The sequence below is a fragment of the Motacilla alba genome, chromosome 2, assembly GCF_015832195.1.
Source record: "Motacilla alba alba isolate MOTALB_02 chromosome 2, Motacilla_alba_V1.0_pri, whole genome shotgun sequence".
Lineage (NCBI taxonomy): Eukaryota > Metazoa > Chordata > Aves > Passeriformes > Motacillidae > Motacilla > Motacilla alba.
This window is the reverse complement of record NC_052017.1, coordinates 44609516-44634855: the sequence shown is the minus strand read 5'-3', so window position 1 is coordinate 44634855 and position 25340 is coordinate 44609516. Positions and strand designations below refer to the sequence as shown.

General features: G+C 34.0%; 1 protein-coding gene across 3 annotated transcripts in view; it reads right to left on the bottom strand.

Annotated features, from left to right (window-relative positions):
* Nucleotides 1-25340, bottom strand: part of ULK4 (unc-51 like kinase 4) — a 213858-nt gene that overhangs the window by 134886 nt on the left and 53632 nt on the right. For all 3 annotated transcript variants that reach the window (XM_038126839.1, XM_038126840.1, XM_038126838.1), the window contains 6 exons: nt 21631-21758; nt 14540-14673; nt 11570-11691; nt 11201-11257; nt 8111-8162; nt 7926-8020 (listed from right to left, as the gene is read on the bottom strand). In XM_038126839.1, the coding sequence (XP_037982767.1) occupies nt 7926-8020; nt 8111-8162; nt 11201-11257; nt 11570-11691; nt 14540-14673; nt 21631-21758 (588 nt within the window). The remainder of the gene's footprint in view (nt 1-7925; nt 8021-8110; nt 8163-11200; nt 11258-11569; nt 11692-14539; nt 14674-21630; nt 21759-25340) is intronic.

Sequence of the window (25340 nt, the reverse complement as noted above, 5' to 3'; positions counted from 1 at the left end):
TCATGGCTGGGTTTTGAGAAGAGGATGGATGGACAGTCCTACAATTTTTAAGCATGTATCATGGATGCATACCTTGTCCTAGGATTTACTTCTACAAAGAAAATTGCTGTGTAGATTCTCACTGCACCATGGACAGGATTTGGCATAACAAGACTGCGTTATAATCTCCCGTGTGTTTTGTTTCAGTAATTAATATGAGAAGATAAAATTTCCCTAGATACATGCAGCTGCTAATAAAAAACATCTACGGAAGTATAGAAGTACGTATGAAAAGGGTCACTAACTGAAGGTAGCCTCTAGCCAGCAATAACTGCAGTTAGCAACTCACTGCTGGTTGGTGGTCTCTGTTAAATCAATCTCTGACATAAGGTACTCATTTACTTTTTATCTTTTTTTAATTTCGGAAAAAAATCTACTACAAAATGCTTTTTTTACGACTTTCAATAAAAGAAGTAAAAGGATTCTGCTTGAGGTGTGGAAGCCAAACTACTCTTGCAAGTACAAATAGCCTTTATATCTATATAGATAATGCTATACATCATAGATATGGTGACTTTTGTAACACTTCATAATTTTGAAATCTTTCATTGTCTTTTTGGTTAAATAATAAAACTGCACTGCATTTCAACAACTCCATTATTGCAGGTTTCTAAGCTGTTCTACAAATGGTAATTTATCAGCTATAACACACCAGTGAGGTAGGAAAAAAATTGTGTGTACTTGAGACCGTTCAGTCCAAGAAACCAGTTCAACTACTGCAAAGCTTCTCAAATGAAGAAGCATATGTAAGTGGTAAATTAAGTGTGTGAAACAGAAAAGAGGAAAAGAAGCAACTCTCGACTATCTGAACCAACCTGGATATTATGAATCACTCAACAGCAGGAGCGTTGACTCAGACTTATACTGACTAAGATGACAATACACAACAGTACAATGCAATTTCAATTTCTAAAACTTAAAATCTTCTATCACTTTAATCTAGCATTAACAGTAGTATTTCCACATTAGTGAATGTAGTTAAGACAGTCGTAAGTCTTTTCTAAGATAAATATATTTTCAACTGTCATTGTAAAGAAGACTCTTTAGGTCTTAAATGACTGTAGCAGCTTATTCTGAACTTTTTCTAACACAAACCTCAGTTTTAATAAACTGTTTAGAAAGGAATTCTCCATAGAAGGTGTTTGCCTCAGTTCAGTGTGCTGGGGAGATCAACTGAATGAAGCACTAATCCTATGGAAAATTATTTTATTATGTAAAGGCATATCAGAAAGCATATGCTGAAGGTTGAAGCATATATTAAATTTTATATGAATCTTGAATAAGATACTTCCTAACTCCACAACCCTAATCTTCTCTCCATGCCATTTGGGTCACTGTTTTTCACTAATGTGTATATAAATTTGTAAACAAGTTATGAACTTTGCACAAGATTATTGAGGTAAAATAAACTGAAGTGCAACAGTACATAAAATATTTTTAACAAATTCACCAGTAAATTGCAAATGTGTTTGTCATTTATCTATAGAGAAGAATGGTACTAGTATTTTGGCACTGAAATAACTAGAAGAATATTCAAACAAGGATTTATTTCTTCCTCTTTTGAATGGCTGCTGATATCAGTGTGGAATCAAATCTCCATATACACACAAAGATAAATCAGATACAGGGTTGGGTTTTTTGTTTTGTTTTGTTTGGGGTTTTTTTTGTTTGTTTTTTTGTTTTTTGTTTTTTTTTTGTCTCAGTCTTTATCACTAAGATTGCTTAACAAAAAAAGGAAATTATTCTTCTTTCCACCTAAACAAACTAAATAGGTTGAACATGATTATAGGTCTAGATGACTTCCTACCACCTTTTAAATAGCCTGACATTCAGTTCATGATACATCCCTAGAGGCACAAAACCACCACTGCATAATTCTGTAATGATAGCATTTCAAGGCGGTGCTGACATTAACTGTGCTGTTATCTACCCAAAACAGCAATGAAATTCTAGAAACTTCCATATACACTACATTCACATTTCTCAACTATAATATATGTGTACAGGACTAAAAAAAAAACCATAGCTCAAACCTGGCAATCCTGTTTCTAACAGCTGGAATGGAATAGAAGAAGAGTATGAGAAATAAACCAAGTACAAAACACACATCTAGTTTCTAGAAAAGTACCTCTTGAATTAAGAAATTTCTAAGCTAATGTTGTATCCATATTTTTCAATTTAGCCTTTTCTCCCATATATTTGGGGGGGGGGATAGAAACAAGATACTGTAGAAAGCAATCTTACCCCTAAGGAGTTGCAGCTGGGCCAATTACTAAAGATTAGGAATAGGCCTGACTTTAACAGGACACAGATGTAACTAATGAGAAGAAGAGAGCTATAAAAGAGTGCGTTGGTTGGTTAAGAAGGAACACTCTGAAGTGGGAAAGAAATTGGAGTCAGCTGGCTACTGGGTAAAGAAGAGTCAGTGCTCTGAGGAGCAGCCCACGAGGAAACACCGAGAAGGAACAAAACTTTTCTAAGAAGGAGACAAGAGTATGAAGCTTTTATGCTAAGGTGACAACATATTTGTCCCATCCTATCTTAAATGTATTTATACTGTTAGCATGTGCAATACTTACAGCACTGTGTTTTACACTTCAATTATGCCTTATGAAGACATATCCTTGCTTATTTTAAAAGCAGCTAACTTGATACCCAAATATTATTACTTTACAAAAAAACATGAATTATTATTTTCAATTCATCTTTCCCATGCCAAACAATACAGAGTATTTTGTTTCCAAGATGTTCTTTTCTACACAGAACCTTCTTGCATGATTGAGCTATACTTTTTCTTGATAAATTTCATTCCCTTTGAGACTTAATGACCACAACTGCATTCAGTATTTGAGACCTGAATGCACCATGGCACAACATTTTTGTCTGATTATTCACTAGTCATTTCTAATAATCTAGTTGTCTTTCTGTTTACTGCTTAGTATAAAACTATCATTTCCATTGAAAAATAATGCTGAAAGACTTCCAGAAGTTACAAGTTATTTAGAGTTTGACACTGCATATTTACAGTAGAAATTACTTTCCCCATGTCCATTACTTGTCATTTATCAGTATTGAATTGCATATCATTATTTTCCTTTCAGTCAAATCTAAAACCCTTCTGCAACTTCTCTGTCAGTTTTAATTTTCACTACTGTGAATAATTTAGTGTCATCAGTCAGTTCTGTCACCTTTCTATTAATTTCCTTTTCTGGATTAGTTGCACATTTTGCAACAGACCTTTCTAAGACACCACTCTTAAAATATCTAAATTTTAAAAGACTGATCTCTATCACCCACTTAGTAAATTTTAACTAGTTAGAAGTTCATTAGTCTGTGGGTAAGAGGGCAAGACCACTAATGAATTTGAAGTCTTTGGTGCATGACTTTGTCAAAATGATTCTGGAAATACAAGTATTCTATCCAGAACCAGAACATCTGTCTCCATAGTGTTGAGTAATTTCTGCAGAGAAAATTTGACTAGTGAGGTATGAGTATCACTGAGAAGAGCCTGGCTCCATCTGCTTGACCCCCCCCCCCCCCCCCCCCCCCCCCTTTAGATATTTATACTCATTAATGAGGTCTCATCTCAATTGTCTTCTCCAGGCTGAACAGGTCCAACTCCCTCAGCCTTTCCTCATGAGAGATATGCACAAACCCCAAATCATCTTTCTTCATGCCTTCAAACTTCTCAAACCATTTGCTCAAAGCACAGCATACTCCTCAATGTTTTAATATCATCAGTAATCTCTCAGAATGTAACAGAAAAAATAACCTAATGCATGTTAGAATGGGTTGGGAAGAAACATGACACTTCTGTAATTTTTACAGAAAGTCTTCAGAATCTTCATTGAGGATTTGGCTTTTTTCTTATTTCTGGGAAGAGACAGCACTGATTGACTGACTCAATATGCCAATTAGTAGAGAACTAGTTTCATGAAGAAGTCTCATGTCATCTGGATTAGCTTAATAGACAGAAAGCCACATGCAGTGTAGTAGTTTAATCTACTTGAAAAGGGAAAAAGGGAATGTGATTGAAAAACTGCTGTACAATATGTTCATATAGTCACATCCTACACTGACAAAATTAAGATGTCAGTGGTTAAATTAGAATAGCCTGTGGATGAAGAACACTGATGCTGAATCAAGAAAAAAGCACTTGCAGAAGTTTCTAACCCTTGTGTTGTCATCTTTTTTGAAACTAATAACTCTCCTATTGTCAAACAGCAGGTTTTCCTGTCATATGACTTTCCCCTTGACTTCCCATTAAGCAACTCATCATGTTCTAGGTGCTTTCATTTTAGTCTGATTTTTAAAAGTAAGTTTTAAAACCTTGAGGAAGACAGTCACTGCTGACAACTTTGGCCTTAACCAGAGAACAACTTTAATGTTTAAGGTAGAAGATTATACATGTAGTACACAGATCATTTCTGGGAGCTAGTTGAAGTATAGAAAGGACTCCCCCAGGAACTGTCTGCCATCATGAGCTTCTTCACTGTTTTAAGTGCTCTGAATTTGCACATGTACTTTTTTCAGGCAAATAAATATACTTAACCCAAAATATAGAAATGCAAATTATAGTCAGCACGAATTCTTCCAGTTAATTATATCTAAATCTTAACCAAAATTGGAAAATCAATATTATTATAACACTTAGTGTCTGAATTTAGTAAGTATGTTCACATTTTAGATAGGTGGAAGTAACAAGTAGTTGGACTTGTACCAGTTCGAGAAACTGAAGTTAATATTTCACTCCAGTCTATAAAGACTCTTCTTAATGATCTTCAACATCATATTTGCATACCTGAAAATCTGGTTTTGTAAAAATTTAGCAAGTCATATTCACTGTTATTATTTACTTTACATGTTGTAGAAATGCACACACCTGCATGCAAAATGAAATTCCTGCTCACTGCTGGCTTTCATTTAAGCACTGTCAATTTCCATTGACTTTATCACACTTTGCAATATCTAATACAGTCAGTCTCCACAGAAATTAATCTCCTCAATAATTGACTTCAGGTTGATGGTAATCAGAAATTTAACCACAGAAACCCACAATTTATTTTATTTTCTTTGTTAAAAGTATGAATACGAAAGTAAATCAAACATGAACTAAAACCCAGAACAAATAATTCTTGTCAAAGTGGAATGAAACTGAGATGTTGCTCTTAAATTCCTATTAGTTTAAGCTATTTTCACTTCAGTTAAACTAAAACCAGAATTCAAATGAAAAACTTTCTCGTTCTGCTTGTTCAATACAGCCCCATTTTTTATTACATTAATTAAACTTTATTAGAAATGCATTTAATTTCTGATTAGAGACTTTAAAGCAATGTCACAGTTAGAGTAGGAAAAATTGCATCCTCTCAAGAAGGTTTTGGCCTTCACCCAGCCTCACTCCCTAAAATCCTGCTTGTAAACAACTTGGCCTAAATGAGCAATCCAGGCTCATCCCTCTGAGCTCAGCCTAGGATTTCAATTTCTCTCCAGTAAAAGTGTGTCCTATTAACCACTGTATTACTTAAATATTGATCTGGAACCATGAACATGTCTTGCTTCAACATTTTAAAAAAGCACAACAGTCTGCTATGTGCTGGAATTTATATTCATAGATTCCAGTCATGCTCAGCCAGCAGCAATTAGAAGATATCCCTCGAGCAACAGCAATTCCAAAAATAGTCTGTATGCATCACAGAAGATGAAGTACTACTTTCCTCTAAAGTAATGTATGCTGTACATTCAAGTATAATTAGCACACTAGACTTCGTAAATAGTATTAAACTAATTACTGTTTGCACCACTAGTGGCAGATGTGGTTAGAGATTATTAATTACAATGGACAATTTCTTGAATTTAACATACAAAATGCAAGGCAATTTCTCCACTTTATTTTATGTCTGAATGACTATTTTCTGAGTGTCAAGAGGGCTCTTTTAAATTAGCAAGAACTGCTATTTATGAAAATCAGTGAATGAAGTAACAGATTTTCTTAGAAACAAAAAAGAGAAAAAAGAAAAAAAAAAAGCTGTAAAAGTTGTTCATTGACAAGGATACATTTTTATACCTAAACCAGGGAAACTACAAAAGTGGTATGTGTCAGAATTACTGGACAATCACTGGTCAGGAAGGAAGTTTTATCTCTAACTACATAACTGATATGTAGAGATGGATTTTAAATAAACATCTAAAACTTCCTACACATGAACTGAAGTAAACGGCTCCCCAGAAATCTAGAGTAAACTGCTCCCCAGAAATCTAGATACTTTAAGACTCCCTTACTGTGACCCATGGGTTACTTAACAGAGACTAGGATAGTCAGTCTCTGGCTTCAGGAAAAAGTTCTGCTAAATGTGGAGATGGGCACAGGGGAAGAAGAGTTGTAAAGAGAAATTGTCTCTTCCAGAGAAAATCCCCAGACCATTAAAGTTGAAACAGGTAGAGGAATTTCATTTCATGTGCTGACACAAGGTATCACAATTTCAGTCAGCGCTGATGGACCCTCCATAAAAAATGGTACATATATCTGTCAATATAAGACACATTGGTAACTCACAAAAGTAAAGCAATTATTTTTTAAAACTGAGGTGATTCTAGAAGGATACCGATGCAGAGAAGCAGGTTGACAGGCATGTAGGGAGATATCAGCAGGCATTCATACTTCACCTACACTTAACATTTCGTTTCTAGGACATTGTTGCCATATTAAAATAAATTGTACAGTACTTTTTCTCTTTTGACTACTAATTGGTTAGGTTTTTTTGCATAAGGATCATTTTCTTGATTACCACTCTTGTGAGCATTCATGAAAAAAAATCCTATTAAACTTTTTAAAATTCCAAATCATATTTTGGATTCATTTAACTATTTTCACTTATTAAGACTTTATAATCTAAATCCTCAAATAACACACACACCAATTAGGATTCAACTTCTAAAAACACTTGATTTCTAAGATCACCCATTCTTATCTAGCACAATCCCCAACATCCCTCATTCTTATTTATTTGCTGATGTCTTTCTTGATGTAAGTGCTATATTGAGTGCATGCGCTTAACTTAATTCCAATACAAACATATAAGATTCAATTTTAATCAAATGGTCATCTCAGCGAGTATGGTGGATTGTAATTTGGTGAAAGTTCATGCACAAAAATGCATTGGTACAGGATATGATGATTTGTAAAACACTGATTCAACCATTCAGACCTCCGGACTTGCTGACAACCGTTTCACAACTTAATTGTTCTGCCTTCAACTAGCTTAGCTCACAGTAGAATGTTTTAAGCAAGAATTTCAAAGAAAACAAAACACAGTGATGTAAGAAGCTTACAGTATGTTTGGTAATTCTAATGAAATTTTTAAGTAAGAAATCTGTTAGACCTAAAAAAGCAAGTAAGCAAACAACAAAAGAAGAACCCCAACACCATAACTGCTCCTGATGACCTCATCAGTAGATATGATATGATTATATGATATGATATCTACTGGTATCTACTACCCCTCTCATATGATAGAATGGGATCAATCCTCAGAGGTGGTGGTGTTTTTAAAAGCATATGTTTATGTAAAAAGCAGAAATAGCGGTGGTAGTTTCACTAATATATAGCAACATATTTGCATTGAAGCTGAAGAAACACTTACAGAATCAAGAATCACTATTTCTAAATTCTAAGTCCTTCTCATTCTCCCACTAATTTCTCAACTAACTACAGTGAACTGAATGTCTTGCTGCTTCTTTGAAAATTCTCTATAAACAATAAGTATTTTTCCTGTCAAATATAACCACAACATATTTTAAACCATATTTTAAATGGTTTCTAAACTTTCTATTTATAAATGGAATTAGGCCTATCAGACTGCAACTATTTAAATTACTGTCAGACTTACAGTCAAGCGATGCGTCATCAGCAAGCTGGGATGCTCTGTTACTGCTTCAAAGGTCAATAAAGTAGTTTTAATCAATTCTTCTGATGCAGCTTGCCCTGTTGGTAAAAGTAACCATATTCTTTCCTAAAATTCAATAGTTAGAATATCTGTGTCTAAAAGTACTGCAATATCATAGGTTACCCCACCTATTGCTCTATCCAAGATTGTTTCTCCTGAATCTATTGATCTGATGAACTCCTGCAAAAGAAGCAGTATTTATGTTAAAACACTTTGGGAAAAAATATTAAAAGCATAATCACTGAATAATTACAAGAAGCAGTTATTTGAAAAACTGTGTAAATACAAAATATTATTGCACCTACATTAGGATAAACTTTCATAATAATTAACTAAAACTGGAAGTACCAATAAACTAGCTGTTATAATTTTACAAGTCTGTAATGCTCTTGGAACCTTGAATGAAGTGGAGTACAGTAAGGATCATTGTTCTGACTAGTATCAGAAATCACAACATTTCTAGCTAAATAGACAGTAATTAAATGTTTTCAGTGTTAACTGAAAACTGTAATTTCTTAGAAGACTTTGAAGTACCTTGGATGTGGCTACTTCAGAATAACTCACTAAAATGACCAAAGACCCCTCAGAAAATGCAATCTTCTGTTATTGTTTTTCAATTGTTATTCAACATCGTTTTGATCTCCATGCATACTATACACACTATGGATGCAGTTACACTCAGGAGAACATGCAAAAATGCATATATAACTTTCTATTAAAAATCACCTAAATTAGTCATCATACTAAGGAACAGGGTCAATAAAATATTAATAATCTGGATTAAGTGAATATTGTACAATTAGACCCACTGTTCTTCTGCTTTCATTTCTATGCATAGTTTTTTATTTCATTGGGATGCAAAAGATGCTATTAATACTTGCTAAGGAAGGAAAATTGTCAGCAGAATGTGTACTATGCTCTTTTTTACTAATGTAGTATTTAGGAAAATGGCATTCTTTTATATTTCACTACCAATTAAATTTTCCTTATTACATATTAAAATGAAAGAAGTTTTTACATGGGTTATATTTTTCACAATATGTAAGAAACATCTGCAGGATTCTTCTCTAATTAAAAATAGAGTTAGAAACCAATTATATATTTCATTATTTAAAAGCACCTCAGAAAGAGTCATAAAAAACAAGTGCTCCTATTAAAAAAGTTATCTTACTGACCATTTGAGGAAAATTTCTAGGCATTATCTAATTAACTTGATTTGGAAGAGAGCAAAGTATTTTGTTTGCTCATTTTTAGAGTTTCACACAACCATAGTTTCAAGATTGATTTAAAAACATCAAAATAGCTGGTGCAAAAATTGTTCTGGCTACTAATGCTTATTAATTGTATACCAGAAACACAGGGAAAAGATGTGTGATTCAAAAAAATGCAACTATCTGGGGTTTTTCAAGCAATGGAGAGAAATGGTATATGTGCATTTTGCTACAGGTGAGTCTATGCCCTGTGCACACCACCAGGAGCCTGCTATTAGCTGTGCCTTTGGGGCATGGCGCGTCCTCCGTGTACTTCTGTTCACAGCAGAAAACATGAAAGGACAGTCCCGACTCCCTCTATTTCTTTGCTCAACACTACTGAAAATTACAGTGATGATGGAAGTAACTTCAAAGCAGCAGGAAAAAAAAATTCTCAATGAACAACCACTACAGGAAAATAACTCTTCTTTTCCATCCAGATCCCAAACACACATCTTTCCACTCCGCATAATTTCTTACTGTTAAGAACAAGACTATTGAATAAATCAGGAAAAAAAAAGAACAAAACAAACAAAAAGACTGCCTGGCTAATGTCTTAGAGGCCTCAGTTATAGCAGAGTATTTTGAAAAAGTACAGGGTGATGATTGTATGTCCCTTAATAGGTGTCAGTGAGAATGTTGCTAAGCTCAAATTTCCAGAGTAGATTAGTGCCTGATAGAATGGTTAGTTACTCTTGCAGATGTAATTATATTAGTTATATCATAACACAGTTACATAAAATGGATTAAAATTTGATATTAATTTTTTGGATATAGTACTTTCCCTCCATTTTTCATGTGTAAATTTAAACAGTGTATGTAAGTTCCTGAATTGCCTTTTTCAATGGAGACAGGACAAGATGTAGGAAACACTGAGTAATGTGCTCCTCCTTGATTTCAGAGGAAAGCTGTGCTACTAAAACTAGCCTGACTTCCTCAGTCAGCAGTTCAATCAACCTGGAGTAACATCAAAAGAAAACTTTCATTGTACCTATATTGTTGACAGAAGAATTTCACCTTCTAGAAGGTTGATTGAAAACTACTAATAAATCTACTGCCTAGTTAGAAATGCTTCAAAGGGAGAAAGAGCTTTGTAATTCAACATCCACAGTTTCAATTTTTTTCATCATTCTAATGCTAATTTTTACACAAATATTTTAGTAGAGCTAAATTAAACCCCATTTTCTTGGAATAAAGAGTCAAAGGAGAAAGAGAAGTGAATCTGAACACATAACTTGAATTTAATTGTTTGTAGCAAACCATTTCTTCATGCTATTTGGAGATAAATACCTAGCTGTCATTTATGAACTCATGCTCTTAAAAGAATTGGCTTAACTCTTATATGCAATTTAGAATATCCCTTTTTTTCTCATTTAATATAAACAATTGTTTTCATATGAGGAAATTACGTTAGAACTATACTACTTCATTTCTCCTGTACTATCCAAAGGCACAGCTAAAAAGTTCATTTACTATGGGTAATGTTAGAAGTAGGTTGTAAATGTCAACGTGAGTTCAGTATCTTAGCTCCACAGATTTCCATAAACTAAACACAGTTTAGAAGTAATGGCAAGAAGAAAAAGGTGACAAGAAGAAACAATACATTAAATACAGGTAAATTATAATTTCTCTTTCATTTCTGCTCATAAAATACAAGTAGGAAATTCCAGAGAGAATATTCTATGTAATTTAGAACTAAACTTTGTTATTCAGAAATAAAGCACACAGGAAATTCTCAGTTTATCAAATATGTACAGAGTTTCCCTTTGAATAAATAGATTACTACAGAAAATATTTTCTGATTATATAGAAAGTTTTGAATATGACCAAAGCTTAAAATATACATTCAGAATAAACTTCTCTCTCCAATTTAGAAATTTAATATAATTTTATTTCATTAAAGTAACTTCCAAAATTTTATGCATAGTTATATCTTGTAAAAATATTTATCTTGTATTTTATACTCACAAGTAAGATGCCATAATTGAAAAGGAACTCCTTTGTGACTATCTGGGGACGAAATACCTATTTGAAATTAGCCAAAGAAAAACAATTACATTAAATGCATATCTTATGACCAGAAAAAGTAAAAAAAATATTTCACATGTTAAAAAACAAAAAAAGAGGACAAAATATGCATTTGTTTCTGTCATTACCATTGTTACAGAATGCACATTTACCAAATGCTGCTTCACAGCTGGAATACTCATCAACATATCTATGCATTAAAAAAATCTCTATTTTACTCATTCTGATCATGATTGACAGAAATTAGATTTTGGAAAACTGTAAGAGTTTGTTCTCTGTGTATCAAATTTTGGGGGAAAAAGAATCTACCTGGGATGTCACAAGATGAAGCACTACAGGCATCATAGGAAGGCACATCTTCAGCTGTTTGGCCTGAACTGTTGATGGGTGTTTACGTCCAGAGACATTAGTTAGGGCACTGAGAATGTCACCTACAGAAAACAGCATTTCAGGCTGATCCAACATAAAAACATCCCTAAACAACAGCACATGACATATAAAACATCTCTGTTCCAGTAGCCTCTGCTCACTCCTGTCTTCTCTGTCTGCCAGTAGTGTTCATGATGAATCCAGCACTTCTTTCCTAGCTTTGTCTTCAACCAGATCAATTTCCTACTCTGGCTACAGGGACAGGCAAAGGTGACCTCTGGCAAAACAGTGAGGATAGAAGTATAAGGTGACTGTTGAAGTAAAGGTGGAATTACCCCTTCTTGGCAGAGTGGACTTATACTGGCTAAATTATGTGGATGAAGTTATATTTCCAGTGAAGTAAAAAGTGAAATTCTCACAGCTTTCAGTTAACTAAGAACTAAATGAACTATGATTAGCGGGTGACACAATGCTGAAGCAGTATGTTTCCCCTGCAGTACAGTTCAGCAGGAAAAAAAAACTCCAAACATCCTTCCCCTCCAAAAAAAAGAGATCCTTCCATCAACCATGCACACACACGTTCTCATGCACTGATTTAACTGTGACACCAGTGACCTAAAGCTACAGGAATTCTCATAAAAGAGATAGCAACAGATCAGTGAGAGAACTTAGTGGCCTCCATTACAAACCTCAGACATAAGCTAACAAAATTTTAATGGCAATAGTGAAAACTATACTTCAGACTCAGAAGAGACAAATAAAAATCAAGGAACATTATGCTAACTTTGTGTTATGCTTCCTATGGTCTACAAAAAGCCAAGACCTCTTCTCCACGGCATAAAGAACAGAAGTGGCATGAGAAAAGTTAGCTCATATGAAAAGAAGGAAAATTCTGTCCCTATAACCTGAAAATACCAGAAGCCAAATGCTGTCTCGAAAGAGCAGCTGTTATATTTTTTCCCCTAAAAAGATAGCTGCTCAAAACTGTAAAAGGGAATTCAAATATATGTTAAGCAAATAAAGAATAGGACTCCATATTTTATATGATTTTTCATGCCAGAAAAGGCCTTTCCTTTCACAGTAAGTCAGAATTTAATCATGTTGAATAATACCAATGCTTTTCTTCTGTTCCCATGGAGTTCAGTTTTCAATATAAGCATAAATGGCAGAACCTGGCAATAAAGTAGGCCTTAAAGATTTGACTCATTCACTGGTAAAGAAAAGAAAGTGTTGCTTAAAACTCTTCAAATGCATAAAACACAACATTTTTTTCATTAATACCTTTTTGTTTTGAATTACACACAATTTTGTAATTCAACAAGGCCTCTCTTTGTTTAGTGACCGATTTAGTGAACAATCTCTCTTTTTATATTTTAAAGAATACATAACCATCACATTTGGTAATTTTGCATTTGATAAATAGATATAGTTATCTTTAATTTTAGCATGATCTAAACAATTTATATCTACTTCCTAAAAATAGATTCAGTATTATAAATGCAGAAATAGAATTAATTTCTTATTTACAACAATCAAAAACTTCTTGAATTAACCAGAAGATTAACAATTTATTTCTTTTGTTCAAATGTATCTTTAAGGTCAATTTCTACAACTTGTTAATCTATTTGGTTTATAGCTACATCTGGTGGAAGAAGATGGGATCAGTAAGGAGCTTACACAAATGCATATTAAAAAAGCCACGTAGGATTAATTCTAAATGAACAGTTAAACTGCTTTTCACTGTCCCAATTTTCAAATCTGATTATTATTCTTAGGTGCCCATAGCTTTCACCTCCTCGAGCAGTACATGCTCCTTCATCACACAGCAATGAAAAGAAAAAGACTTCTGACAAATATGGACAAATACAGGGAGATAACTTCAGGTTACAGAAAACAATCAACACACAGATCCAGCTTGGAAAAGAAAACAAAGTGTAGAAATTACGATTGATATCAGTTCTCAAAAATGCATTCTAATTATAAATCAGTAGTAATTATATGTCTAAGCAACTGAGGTACTATGTATCATGATAGCAACTATGTATTTGAAACTTTCAGATTCTAAGGAAATATCAGAGCCTACCATGTCAGTTGCATATAGTACATATAAACAGTAGGAGGTGAATTTGTGCTTCAAACATTTATAGCCTGAGACTTCCATCCTGTAATATAGCCAATATGCAAACCTGATATTTAGTTAGGAAAAAGGGATCAGGTGTTTGCAACAAGGCAAAAATTTGCATTAGCAGAGGAAGTAAAGTTTCTTCTAAAATAGCAGCATGACATTTAAGTCTACTAACCTTTGCAATGCTACCATTACATTTTCAATATCCTAGTGATAATGTAGAAAAGATGAAAAATACATCAGGTATCATCTCATCAGAAAATAATTTTATGAAAATAAACCTCATGTGCATGAGCAAATCGGTTTCAGACACCTAAAACAACTGAAGTATCTAAGCTGAAATTTTCCAGAAATATTGCCTGTAGCAAATATTCAATATATAAATTTCAGCATAAGGAATTAACGTGTACTCAGAGATACGCCCTGTTGCATCTCTCCCAGGCCTCTGCTTTATGGGTCAAATTTGCTCTTAGATTATAAAATGTTTATAGATTTTACAAGATCTTTAGAACATTGACATGACTTCTTGTACCTCTGGGCTTCATTCCTGACTGAGCTGGTGAGGCTTACCATTCCACAAACACAAAACATTCAGATAGGGAATCATGCATTCCAATACAAAATATCTGATCATGACATATCTAAACAATTTCAGGAAGCTGATATCATGCAAACTTTATGCAATCAGAAAATACAGTCTTTCCACCTGTATACATAAGGAGATACCTGTTTCTTGACAGAGTGAGCAAAGGTAAGATCTGTTTGGTTAACAAACTTGAATTTACCTAGAATTCCTGGCAGCTCCTGCACAATGTGATAGATGAGAAGATCCAGACATTTTGACAGGTATTCACTGCCACCTTGCTGCTCTTTTCCTGGCATGGTCTTTCTGCTGTCTCTTTCAATATACATCATGAGTCTACATTTAAACAGGTGCAAAACATTAATTCTCATACCAAAGAAAATAACACTATATCTCAAAAAAAATAGAACCAGACATTTCTTTATCTGTGGTTACAATGAAGATGATACATTACTTTTGGCTCAGTAATTTTGTTGAAATTTTAGAATTTTCTTTTAATCAATTCTAAACCCAACACAAATTACTGAGTCAAGGAAAGAAACCCTTAAGCTACTTTAAGTAAGCACAACTCCACTAGTTTAAATGAATATGTGATGTTAACATAAGGAGTGAATCTTTCTGCAAACTTAGAAAGAGATTAATTTTACAATTAAATTTATTTTGAAATATGTAACTGATATGTGTAATATAAGTGCAAGACTACAGACACTAATTTTCAACTCATAAGAATTCCAAAAGCAAGGATAATTGAAGTCAATGTAATAAGAGAACAATCTTTCAGTCCAGAAAAATCATACTACATAGATCACACTGCAGCCTATTAAAATGTTAGCACTAGTTGGAACGGCCATGTTGAAAGAGATAAAGGCCCAAACTAGTCTTACATCCTTTCACTAGAAATCTGGTGTTCACAATTTCTAAATACAAACTCAGTGCATGCATTCCAGCTGGTAAGTGCTCTGTGGCTGTGCCATTCTGAAGAATGACATTTCTCATAGTGAAATGGTAACTGATTTATTAGCCACTGGCTAACTTACAAGACATTGCTTTAATAATACACCAGTAACAGAATGCTTCAGGCAAAATTTTAAAATGCTTATTTGAATAGACAGAAGGGCCAGACTTCCCTTTAGGGCCATACTATTGACATCTTTGTTTCACATTCGAACTCCCTCCGGGTCCTGTGCGAAGAACCATCAATCACTGGTGAGGGAAATCCATGATCTGGATTTTAAGTATGTACTTCAATACTATCTTTTTAAATACCCTTCTGATAATCAATGCCCTTTTACAGAACTACGAAAATTACTTATTTACCTCAAGAGTTCATAACAAAACTACTAGGAAACGCATCTTTCTATCCAAAAGATTATTTACTCAACAAAGTAAAAACTACCTAAGAATATCTTTTACAGGATTATGTGTCTAAACAATACATGATTATGATTGAATACTACTACACTCTTATCCTTCCTAACCTATCTTACAGAGACAAAGAGAGAAATCAAAAGACCCACTGAATAACTACTTTTCACTTGTGCAACAGCCCAGATACAACATATCCAGCTGCACTTCTCAGAGACCATGAGGTCATCTTTAATTCTTGTAATGTTTGGAAATTGCATTATTTTACAGGAATTTTGATTTGTCTGTTAGAAAATAACTAAAAAATCTGACATTGTGCTACAAATTGAATTTTACTTTTATAAGCTTAACACTTCTTAATATAAAAATTTGAATGTTTTAAATAAAATGGCCTTCTAGCCTTTCCAAGTAATTAGAAACCAAGCAATTTTTATTCCAAAAAAATTTAGCTAAAAAAATGACAAAAAAATCAGAGCTTGAATTTTTTTTAAGAAAACTCTTCCACAATTTAACAATCATCTGATTCTATATGGAAATACACTTAGATCTGTTTGAGTTTCACTTAAAATGGGCCAAATAGACTTCAACATGAGTGGTTTCATTTCTTTGGGTGAAGGAGGTTCTTTTATCTTATAAAAGCATGTTCTATTGATAATCACATTTGAGAAAGATACAAAGTAGGTATATTTATTCTGAGAAAGGAAAGATAAATGAGTTCTCTCTTTTATGTTGTTCTTCCATTCACAAAATTGTCTTTCACATAGATTTTCTAAAAATATGCACAACTATTTTCTCCCTGATAGTTCAGTTCAACTAAACACTGTCTTGAGAAAACCGTACAGATATAAATTCTGCAGCCAGTAAAGCATTAGCATCTCTATTTTCCTTTGACAAATTCCTCAGTCATATGTAGAACAATTCATCAGTTACTTTTATTCCCTGATGAATCTCAGTGTTCTCTCTAGTGGCCAAAACCAGGCCTATGGAAATACATTTATTCAATTCATTTAGTGGCATGTTTGTCTTGCACTCAACAATACATGATAAAATATGTAGATGTTAGTATAAATAAGCTAAATATGATGAGGAGTAAACCATTGTCTATGAAGCATAGGTTTGCTTAAAAAAAATAAATTCAAGTATCTGTATTGCAAGGTATAGCTGTCAGTGAGCTTTTATACTAAAAAAGCAAAACAACCGAAGTTTTCTGCCAAAAAAATGTGAAAGAGTGGAGCAAAAAAGAGAAAATTCCACATTTAACAGTCTGGAGTGATAGGAACAGGAATGAGATCTACTACTTAAAATAATGAGAACTGTTTTTTTAACAGAATAATCAATATGAAGAAAGAGACCAAGTTCACAGAGAATGACAGACCTTCATGAAACTAAAGAAGGTTGTGCATACTCTGAGGACATATACACTCCATTTACCCCAAAAAAACAAGGACTATTTCTTAGTTTTATTATTATTTATTATTGTTATTAACCAATCTCTGCTAACAGAAAATGAGAAAGATTTTTAAAGGATACTTAATATAGATATAGTGTTTATTTCAGAGAGACGTAACATCAGATGGCATACCATGCTAATAGGAGGGTCAATCTCTACTTCTTGCCTTCCATCACTTTTTTCTATTTTTTAATTTGATACCAGGTTGCTGGGGTTTTTTTCCTGAAATCACTGACTTACATCATTGTTCCCTCCCGTCCTCCATTTCCATGTTTTCCCATCTGACTGAGCACCAAGCTTTTCAGTTCTTTTCCTCACTACTTTTCTAGATCAATATTAAGATCCATAAAGCAAACACACTATGCTAGATGTGAGACTGTAGTAAGTTTCTAGGCAAAGCTTTTCCTTTCAGGGCACATATAAGATTTGAAAATTTAATAAATATGGGAGGTGGCCACAGGAAACAGGAAGATTTTGCTCAGAGGTTATGCCATTGTGCATAGTTGCATTTCTGCAGAGTGAAATGAGTCAAGAATACTACCCTGTGGATGATGAACACTTCTACAAGTGTCCATCTCTGCAGACAGTATAAAAAAGAGGTTTGAATAAATTCTTTTGGGAGGAGAAGTTCAATCTCTAAGTTAGTCTCTGTTTACCTAGGAAATTCTCTGAAACCATCTAAATACAAAAAGAACAATTCAGTGAGACTAATCAGAAATTACTGCTAGCTCAGAAAAGGGTGAAATGGAAAGTCTCAATTAAACTTCAGGAGGTGTCCCTCCCCTGAAGAACAGGTAGCCTGCCTCTGCAAATCAAGAACGAATGAAGGAGACTAGAAAACTCAGTGTAATTAGCAAAATAAATTAATTTGCACAGTGTAAGTAAACAAGTGCTACTTCAGCCTAAAGGATCTCAAATCTTCTCTAGCTGTATCACATGTGGAAGAACCAAAGGTATGTAATCAACTACCATGGAACAGGTAGGAAAAAAGAGTAACAGGTGAATTGTCTCAATGTTGTGGAACAAAGAATTCACTTCAAAATTACATTTCTTATTATGTACCAGTACTTTTCATCCACAGAACTCAAAATCAGCACAAGCAAAGCAAAACAAGGAATTAATTCACCATTTCCCATAGGCAGACAGGTATTCAGCCATCTCCAGGAAAAAAGGGCTCCATCACATGTAATGGTTACTTGGGAAGACAAGTGACAAGTGCCATCACTCCTAATGTCTTCCCTGCCATTCCTTTCTTCTTTCCCTCCCTGAGGCCACATGGTGTGGAAGTGTTTCCATACTCTTTGAGTAAGTAAGAGACTTTTGAAAAGAGGGACAAAAAGAAACTTGCAACCAGATTATGTAAACTCAGCTAATCAATAGGCATTACAGAGACAGGCATGAGGGACTGTGTGTACAAATACTCCAAAAGTGAATGGCAACTGCTGCTATCATGGCCAAAGCCAATAAGTTCTGTAAACAGTAAAAAAAATAGGCAGATAGTCTCAAGATTGCATTCCAGGAATCAAGACTGGTAACACTAGATACTTCTCATGATCCCAGCCCAGAGGCATCATTATTGCTGGCAATAAAAAGGGGTTTTAGCAAGTGCCTACTTCTGCTGCCTTTTATTTCTTGGTACCTGTGCACAAACTGGAAGAAAAACACAAGGAAATCCATTTTGGTAACACCAGCAGAGCTAAAATAAGCTTGTCATTACCCTTCCTTTGCACTTCCTCTTTCCTTACTCCTCCTTCCACTTCTCTTTTCTCTCCCCTCCTTTCCCTGTCCCATACCCTTTCCTCCCAATGAGATGAATGAAAATAGATTAAACTGTTATTTTCCTCACATGCCACAGTTTTTTCAGCTCCAAAACCACTTCCAAGGATAGAAATCACAAAGATTACCAGTGGGAACAGGATTTTATTGTCTGAATTATCAACGAAAAAATTTTTCCTGATATAAAATCTAAATCTCGAATGTCCTAACTTAAGACCATTTCCTCTTGTCCTATCACTCATTACTTGGGAAAAAAAAGACCAACATCTGCCTTGCTACAGCCTCCTTTCAGGTGGTTACAAAGAGTGATAAGGTCACCCCCGAGCCTCCTTTCCTCCAGGCTAAACAACCTCAGTTCTCTCAGCTCCTCCTCATAAGACTTGCACTCCAGACCCTGCCCCAACTTTGCTGACAAACAAAGGAAGAACTGCTCTCCAGAGCAAGGCCTTTGGGATGCTGGCCCCGAGGCAGTCCCCATGCTCATGAGGCCCAGGGGGCTGTTTTCAGCACAAACAGCCTTATAGTAACTGCCATGAAGAAAAATAACACTAACCCAGCCAAAACCAGCATAATTACCAAAGTAAACAAAAGCATTTTTCAGTGCAGTGTTGCCATGAAACAGTTATTATTGTTTTATCATCTGCATCATCCCTTAAGTGATGCACACTGAAAAATTGCCTTATATTGATTATCATTATCATAAACAAATTTTATCATCTAAAGCAATATAAATCCTATTACAGGCTTTAGCTGCAGCTGCTGAAGACAAACTGTTAACCAGGAATTATGTACATTTTACTACAGGCTCTTTATATTTCTCAAATCAAACACCTCCAGAAGGAGAATTTAAGGATATAAAATATTTTCAATAGTTATTCAACTGATTTCTGCTTCCTCTACTAGCAATTTAGAATTTTTGAGTCTTAATTTTGAAGAAACTTTTCTGTCAGACAACTGAAGACATCTAAATTCCACACTATAAGTCAATGAGTATCCAGTATCTCTGCTGTGTTTAAGATTATTCCAGAGTTATATAGTGATATTATGAATGCAACTGTCTCCAGATTTAATGGGGCACTTCTCCTCTCTGTAGCTATCTTACCTTCTGGATGTAAGAGAAAGGTTTTAGATGATCTATTCTGTCAAGAGATATGCTGCTCACTAATGAACAATTATAAAGAAAACTCAGCAAATGAAGAAAAACAGTTTATCAGCTCAATAAAGCTGCTATAAGGCTTGCCTATTGTTTTACCTGATGTATTACATTATGTATTGGTCTCTAATCAGCCCTGTCTGGAGCATGACAATGAAACAGAAGGATAAAGCCAAAAGTCATAATACAAAATCATATTCCAAATTCACAACACATGCTCTTCAAAAAGACAGCTGGTTGGAAAGCATTATAAATCAATTAAATTGTTGATAAAATTATTATTATTCTCCTTCACATAATATCTTAGGTATATATATAAACAAACAGTAACTGTGCAGGATTTCTGTCAGACTTTTCTCCAAACACACAGGAGAGTCCTATGTGGTGTAATAGGCACATGAATAGCAGGAGTTACTAAAAATGTAGCCATTCAAAAAGGCACTTACAAATCGTTAGAGGCATTTTTCACTAACCAGAACACATAATCTGATAGAACGTTGCTGGAAGTCTAAAAAGGTACACATGAAAAAGCCCCTTGGATTCAGTACTTACTGTTTGTGATTCTACAAATATTGGGATGCCTACAGCTTTGCAAGTGGAAGAATATATATAATGCTATTACCCCACAAGGTGGTCTCTCACAGTGGCTTCATGGTGTAACTCATCTGCCCCTTCCTTTAACCCTAATGTATACATCCTAATTCTTCTCAAACATGAATATAAAATATAATGTTATATTTGCCATATAGTTAGATTTACAGCTACTCACAAGCCTCATCCATTTTTACTTTCAGTTCCAAACCTGCTCCATTTCAATATTGTAAAAACTATGTTTAAACTTCATTTTAATATTCTTCTTACAGAACAGTAGAAGATATAAATCCCAACTAAAATTTCTTTCATCTTAATTCTCCAATCACTTCAAAACATGGTGACAATTCATATTCTAACACAGTCTAATTTGCTCCTCTTTGATACAGGAATGCTTCTGTCCCAACAGAAGACAAAAAATTTCAAATAACAGTTCCCTGGTGATTCAGTAATTTATTGCAAAGTGTTCTAAAACATAGAAGAATTAAATACTTCATGTAAAAGTCACAGGAATTTATTGGTCATTATGTAAATCATTCCCACAATACATATAATTAAAAAATATTTTTTTACCTTGAAAGTGATTATCTGGAAGAGACTATGGACTATACCAAACCCCAAGATGAGGAAGGTACATAACAGAACCTTTTATTTTGCTTTCCCACCATACCAACGACTCGCTGTTGCAGTATATCTTTTGCCCTACCCAAAAATGCAAATGCTCACTGGGACCACAAGTTAATTTAAAAGATGTTTTCCTAGCAAGACAGTGGTTTACCCTTGTGAATAATTGTCACCTGTTGATCCCAGACAAAATATTCTCATGAATAAAAGGACTACTATTACACACAAAACTATTAACTTCTAAAACACTATCTCAAAACTACCACACATTTTCAAGTATTTCAGGCATAACTTTAAAGACTATATCTTTGATTATCTTCCACTATCACCTTACCTTGTTTGACAACTGAGGAGCAACATCTCCCTGTTATTAATTAAAACTTGTAGCAAGACCAGAAAGGCTTTTGCTCGAATAAAAGTTGAAGGACTTTCAAGTAGACGAGTAATTGTAGTCACAAAATCCTTAGTGGAAGTAAACACAAACACATGAAGGTTACTCACTCTGTATTATAAGACTGTAAACACTTAAAGTTTGCTCATTTTCATGTCACTCACAGGAAAAAAAATCCACAGAACACTAAAAAATAAATTCTGTTCAAGACTAACTGGCCCAGCGTAAAGCTGCCTTGAACACCTTCAGAAGCAGTAAAAAGTAAACACTATTTAATGTACTACATCCAAAATAGTATGAAATAAATTACAAAAGATGATAAAACTTATATTTTTAAAGGGCCTACCTTAAGCATAAACATAGGATATTTTAATATATTTATTTTTTTAAAAGCTGAAATATTTTCAGAATACATACATATTTAAGCACAAATATTAATTAAATTAAATTGATTAAATTTTCAGCTATTCATTCCCTTATATGCAGGAATATTAAAAACTACACCTTAGTTGGATAAAATCTTATCTACGTCAGATACCAAATTATATATCAGATACTCCAAATAGATGGTAAAATTGTTTCCGCCTTCTCTGATTGTTCTCATCTAATCTAGTCTTATTTTGAATTCAGAAAGTGAACAACATTTTTTCAAGGAAGAAATTAAATTAGAACTTGAAAAGAAAGAAGAAGGATAAACAAAATCAGAACTAAAAAATGAATTGGAATTTACAAACTGTGTCAACTGCCTCTATGCAAAAATTAGGCTGAGCACAAATGGCCTCATCAATAGAACCTGCCTTCAAACAGTTGAGCTGGATTCTCAAGGGAGTGACACTATAGGATAGATGAGTAGTGTATGCATGTTACGTACAAAGTTAAAAATCCCGCTGTGTGATGAACATTTAACATACATATTACTATTCAAATTCCTCATTACTGGCAAAATAACTGCAAATCAACACCGATTTTAATTTATTAGAGACATCCTTGGCAACAATTAACTATACATCTTTACCAAGAATGGAAAAAGAGCAGGAGTATAAGAGTTAGCCAAGTAACCATTAGATTTTATTCTGACACCACTTTAACACTGTCTTCAAAAGCATTTGTCATTCAGGAACTACAGAAATCCCAGAAAAACAAACTGTTATTAACTATTCTAGAACTATCCTGCTGTACATCAATAACTTATTTCATAAATGGAAGAATTTCTCAGTCTTGGGATTTAAAAGTTTACTGCTTTAAATACTTCAACAGCTCACAGAGCATGACTTATAGCTCCTCCAGTATGAACTTGCAGCAGTCAAGTTCTTAAATTACAATCTAATAAATGCAAAGGTTGAATTTTAATTATGATCTGGTTTTTCAAGGGTTTTTTTAGTTAAAAAACCAAAGCAACAACAACAACAAAGTTTTTATGTTCAGAAATCCCATAAAACCTCAGACATAGTCAAAGAGTTCATATAATGCAACACTGACTGTGCTAACATAAACAGACTTGATAGACCATGCACAAGGACACCATGACAAAGACACATGCAACTACAAGCCAAAGCACATCTATTTTTAGTCCTCATACTCTAGAAAGCAATCTCAATGCTACATGTGGGGGTTAACATGGGTTCAGACAACTAAAATTAGTTACATCAGGCTTATCTGTGAATGTTCTAATAATCTGCTTTTATTTAATAAATGTGACCTGTTAGAATTTGCTTTTCTGGCTGGTTTGAGGACTGCAAAACAGCAACAGTTTATCCAAAGAAAAATCTCAAGCACATCTTTGCTGACCTGCAGGACTTAGTGTATCAGAAAAGCCAAAAATCACTCAAATACTGTCTAATACATTATTTATAATTTCTCTGTTCTATATTTCTTCCCTCCCCTGCAAATGTTTGATGTATCCATGGAGAGTCTGCAGGATAGGACAGTCTTTTCATTTCAAGTGAACACACTGCAACAAGATTATGACTTTATATTGGATACACTGAGTAATACTGCAAAGCAAGTATAAAACAAAAGCAATGATGTTTTTGAATTGGCTACACAAGAGGAAAACAGCTCGACCACTATCTCACTATACAAGAACAGAAATTACAATAGCAAACCCTTGTTGCATTGTTACATATTTTCAAATTTCCCTTCTACGCTTTGCAAATATCTCCATATTATAAGTTTAGAGTTACAAAGATTTTGCTAAAGATATTTTTATCTTTTTACTCATTCATACTGATATTGACAAAACTATCCTCTACAGTGGTAGTTACTTGTCCACATTCAGGCAAGAGACAAAGAATTGAAAATAGTTCCTGAAATATGAAGATAATGCTTATCATGTATTTACAATGCAGTTGTGACAATATATTGCTGTAAGTATTTGAATAATTTTACTTTTGACTAGTTGAGGAAGAAAGACACCAAATAAAAAATACCCTACTACATTATCTGACCTTTGGAAGAACCTAATTGCATTCAAAATGCTGTGATTGATTTTCACTAATCCAAAGGTGAATCTTGACAGCCAGATGAAAGTAATTAGCAGTGGGGTTTTTTAATCTACTGCTATAATGCATTCAAGATTCTTGATTTTGAGTTCTTTTTCCATGCTTCATTTTAAAAATATAATTTCAACTATTTTGTTTCCAAAACAGGATACTCAAACAGAAAGTCTCTGTATCAGAGAGGGATAAAACCCAGTCCCTTCTGGCTATTGTAGTTCTCTAACGTTTTGTATTAGTGTAGATGATCAAAGAACTGCAATTCTGGCTTTTGTTTTGTACCTGGTTTTTACTACTGTTCTTGAAGACTGAAGAAAACAAGGGCAGTCCTAATTCTTACAAGCTAAGAGTGTTTCCAGATAACAAAAACAAAGCTAAATTATCTCCATCTTGAATTTATATCTTTAAGTATCTTTTAATATGTTGCTTGCACCTATATTAAACAGAGAGTTGCTTCTTCGTCACTACCTTCTGCGTGACACTGAGGTCCTTCTGCCTCTTAAGCTACACAAGAATTTTACAGAACACAAAATAATCTGTAGGCCAACACTACTCACTCTTCCCTTCTCTCATTAAGGTGGACTTGTGCATCATGAGCATGAAATATGGAAAAGTGCATGGACTATTAAATTTCATTTTCAGAGCTAAAATAATATCACTCCATGTGATAGCACCTGGCAGTTCAATACAGGAGCATGTTTGTATTTTTAGATTCTATTCAAGAAAAATAGAAATTTAGTTTCAGCTTCCAAAATCCTACAATCTAATTTCCAGATCACAGAACACTCTGAGTTGGAAGCAATCATCAAGTCCAACTCCTAAGTGAATGGCTCACACAGGGATTGAACCAACAACCTCGGTATTATTACCACAAAGCTCTAACCAACTGCGCTAATCTCAATTCAAAACAACCCCCATTCTATGAGATTTAAGTTTTTCTGAGCTGTAATGCAGGTACAGTCACCAAATGTGGGCACACGCAGTAGAACCAGACCTACTTTATCACTTTTTACAGTAGAGTGTTTTTTACTTACAACTTTGGGCACTATTCCCACTTCTATCATTAGTTTCATATGTGCTATTAAAAGAATGTCTACATTTGTCTGTATTTCAATTTTCTAATCCGTAAAATTTGATTAGAATTGATCATAAGAACTG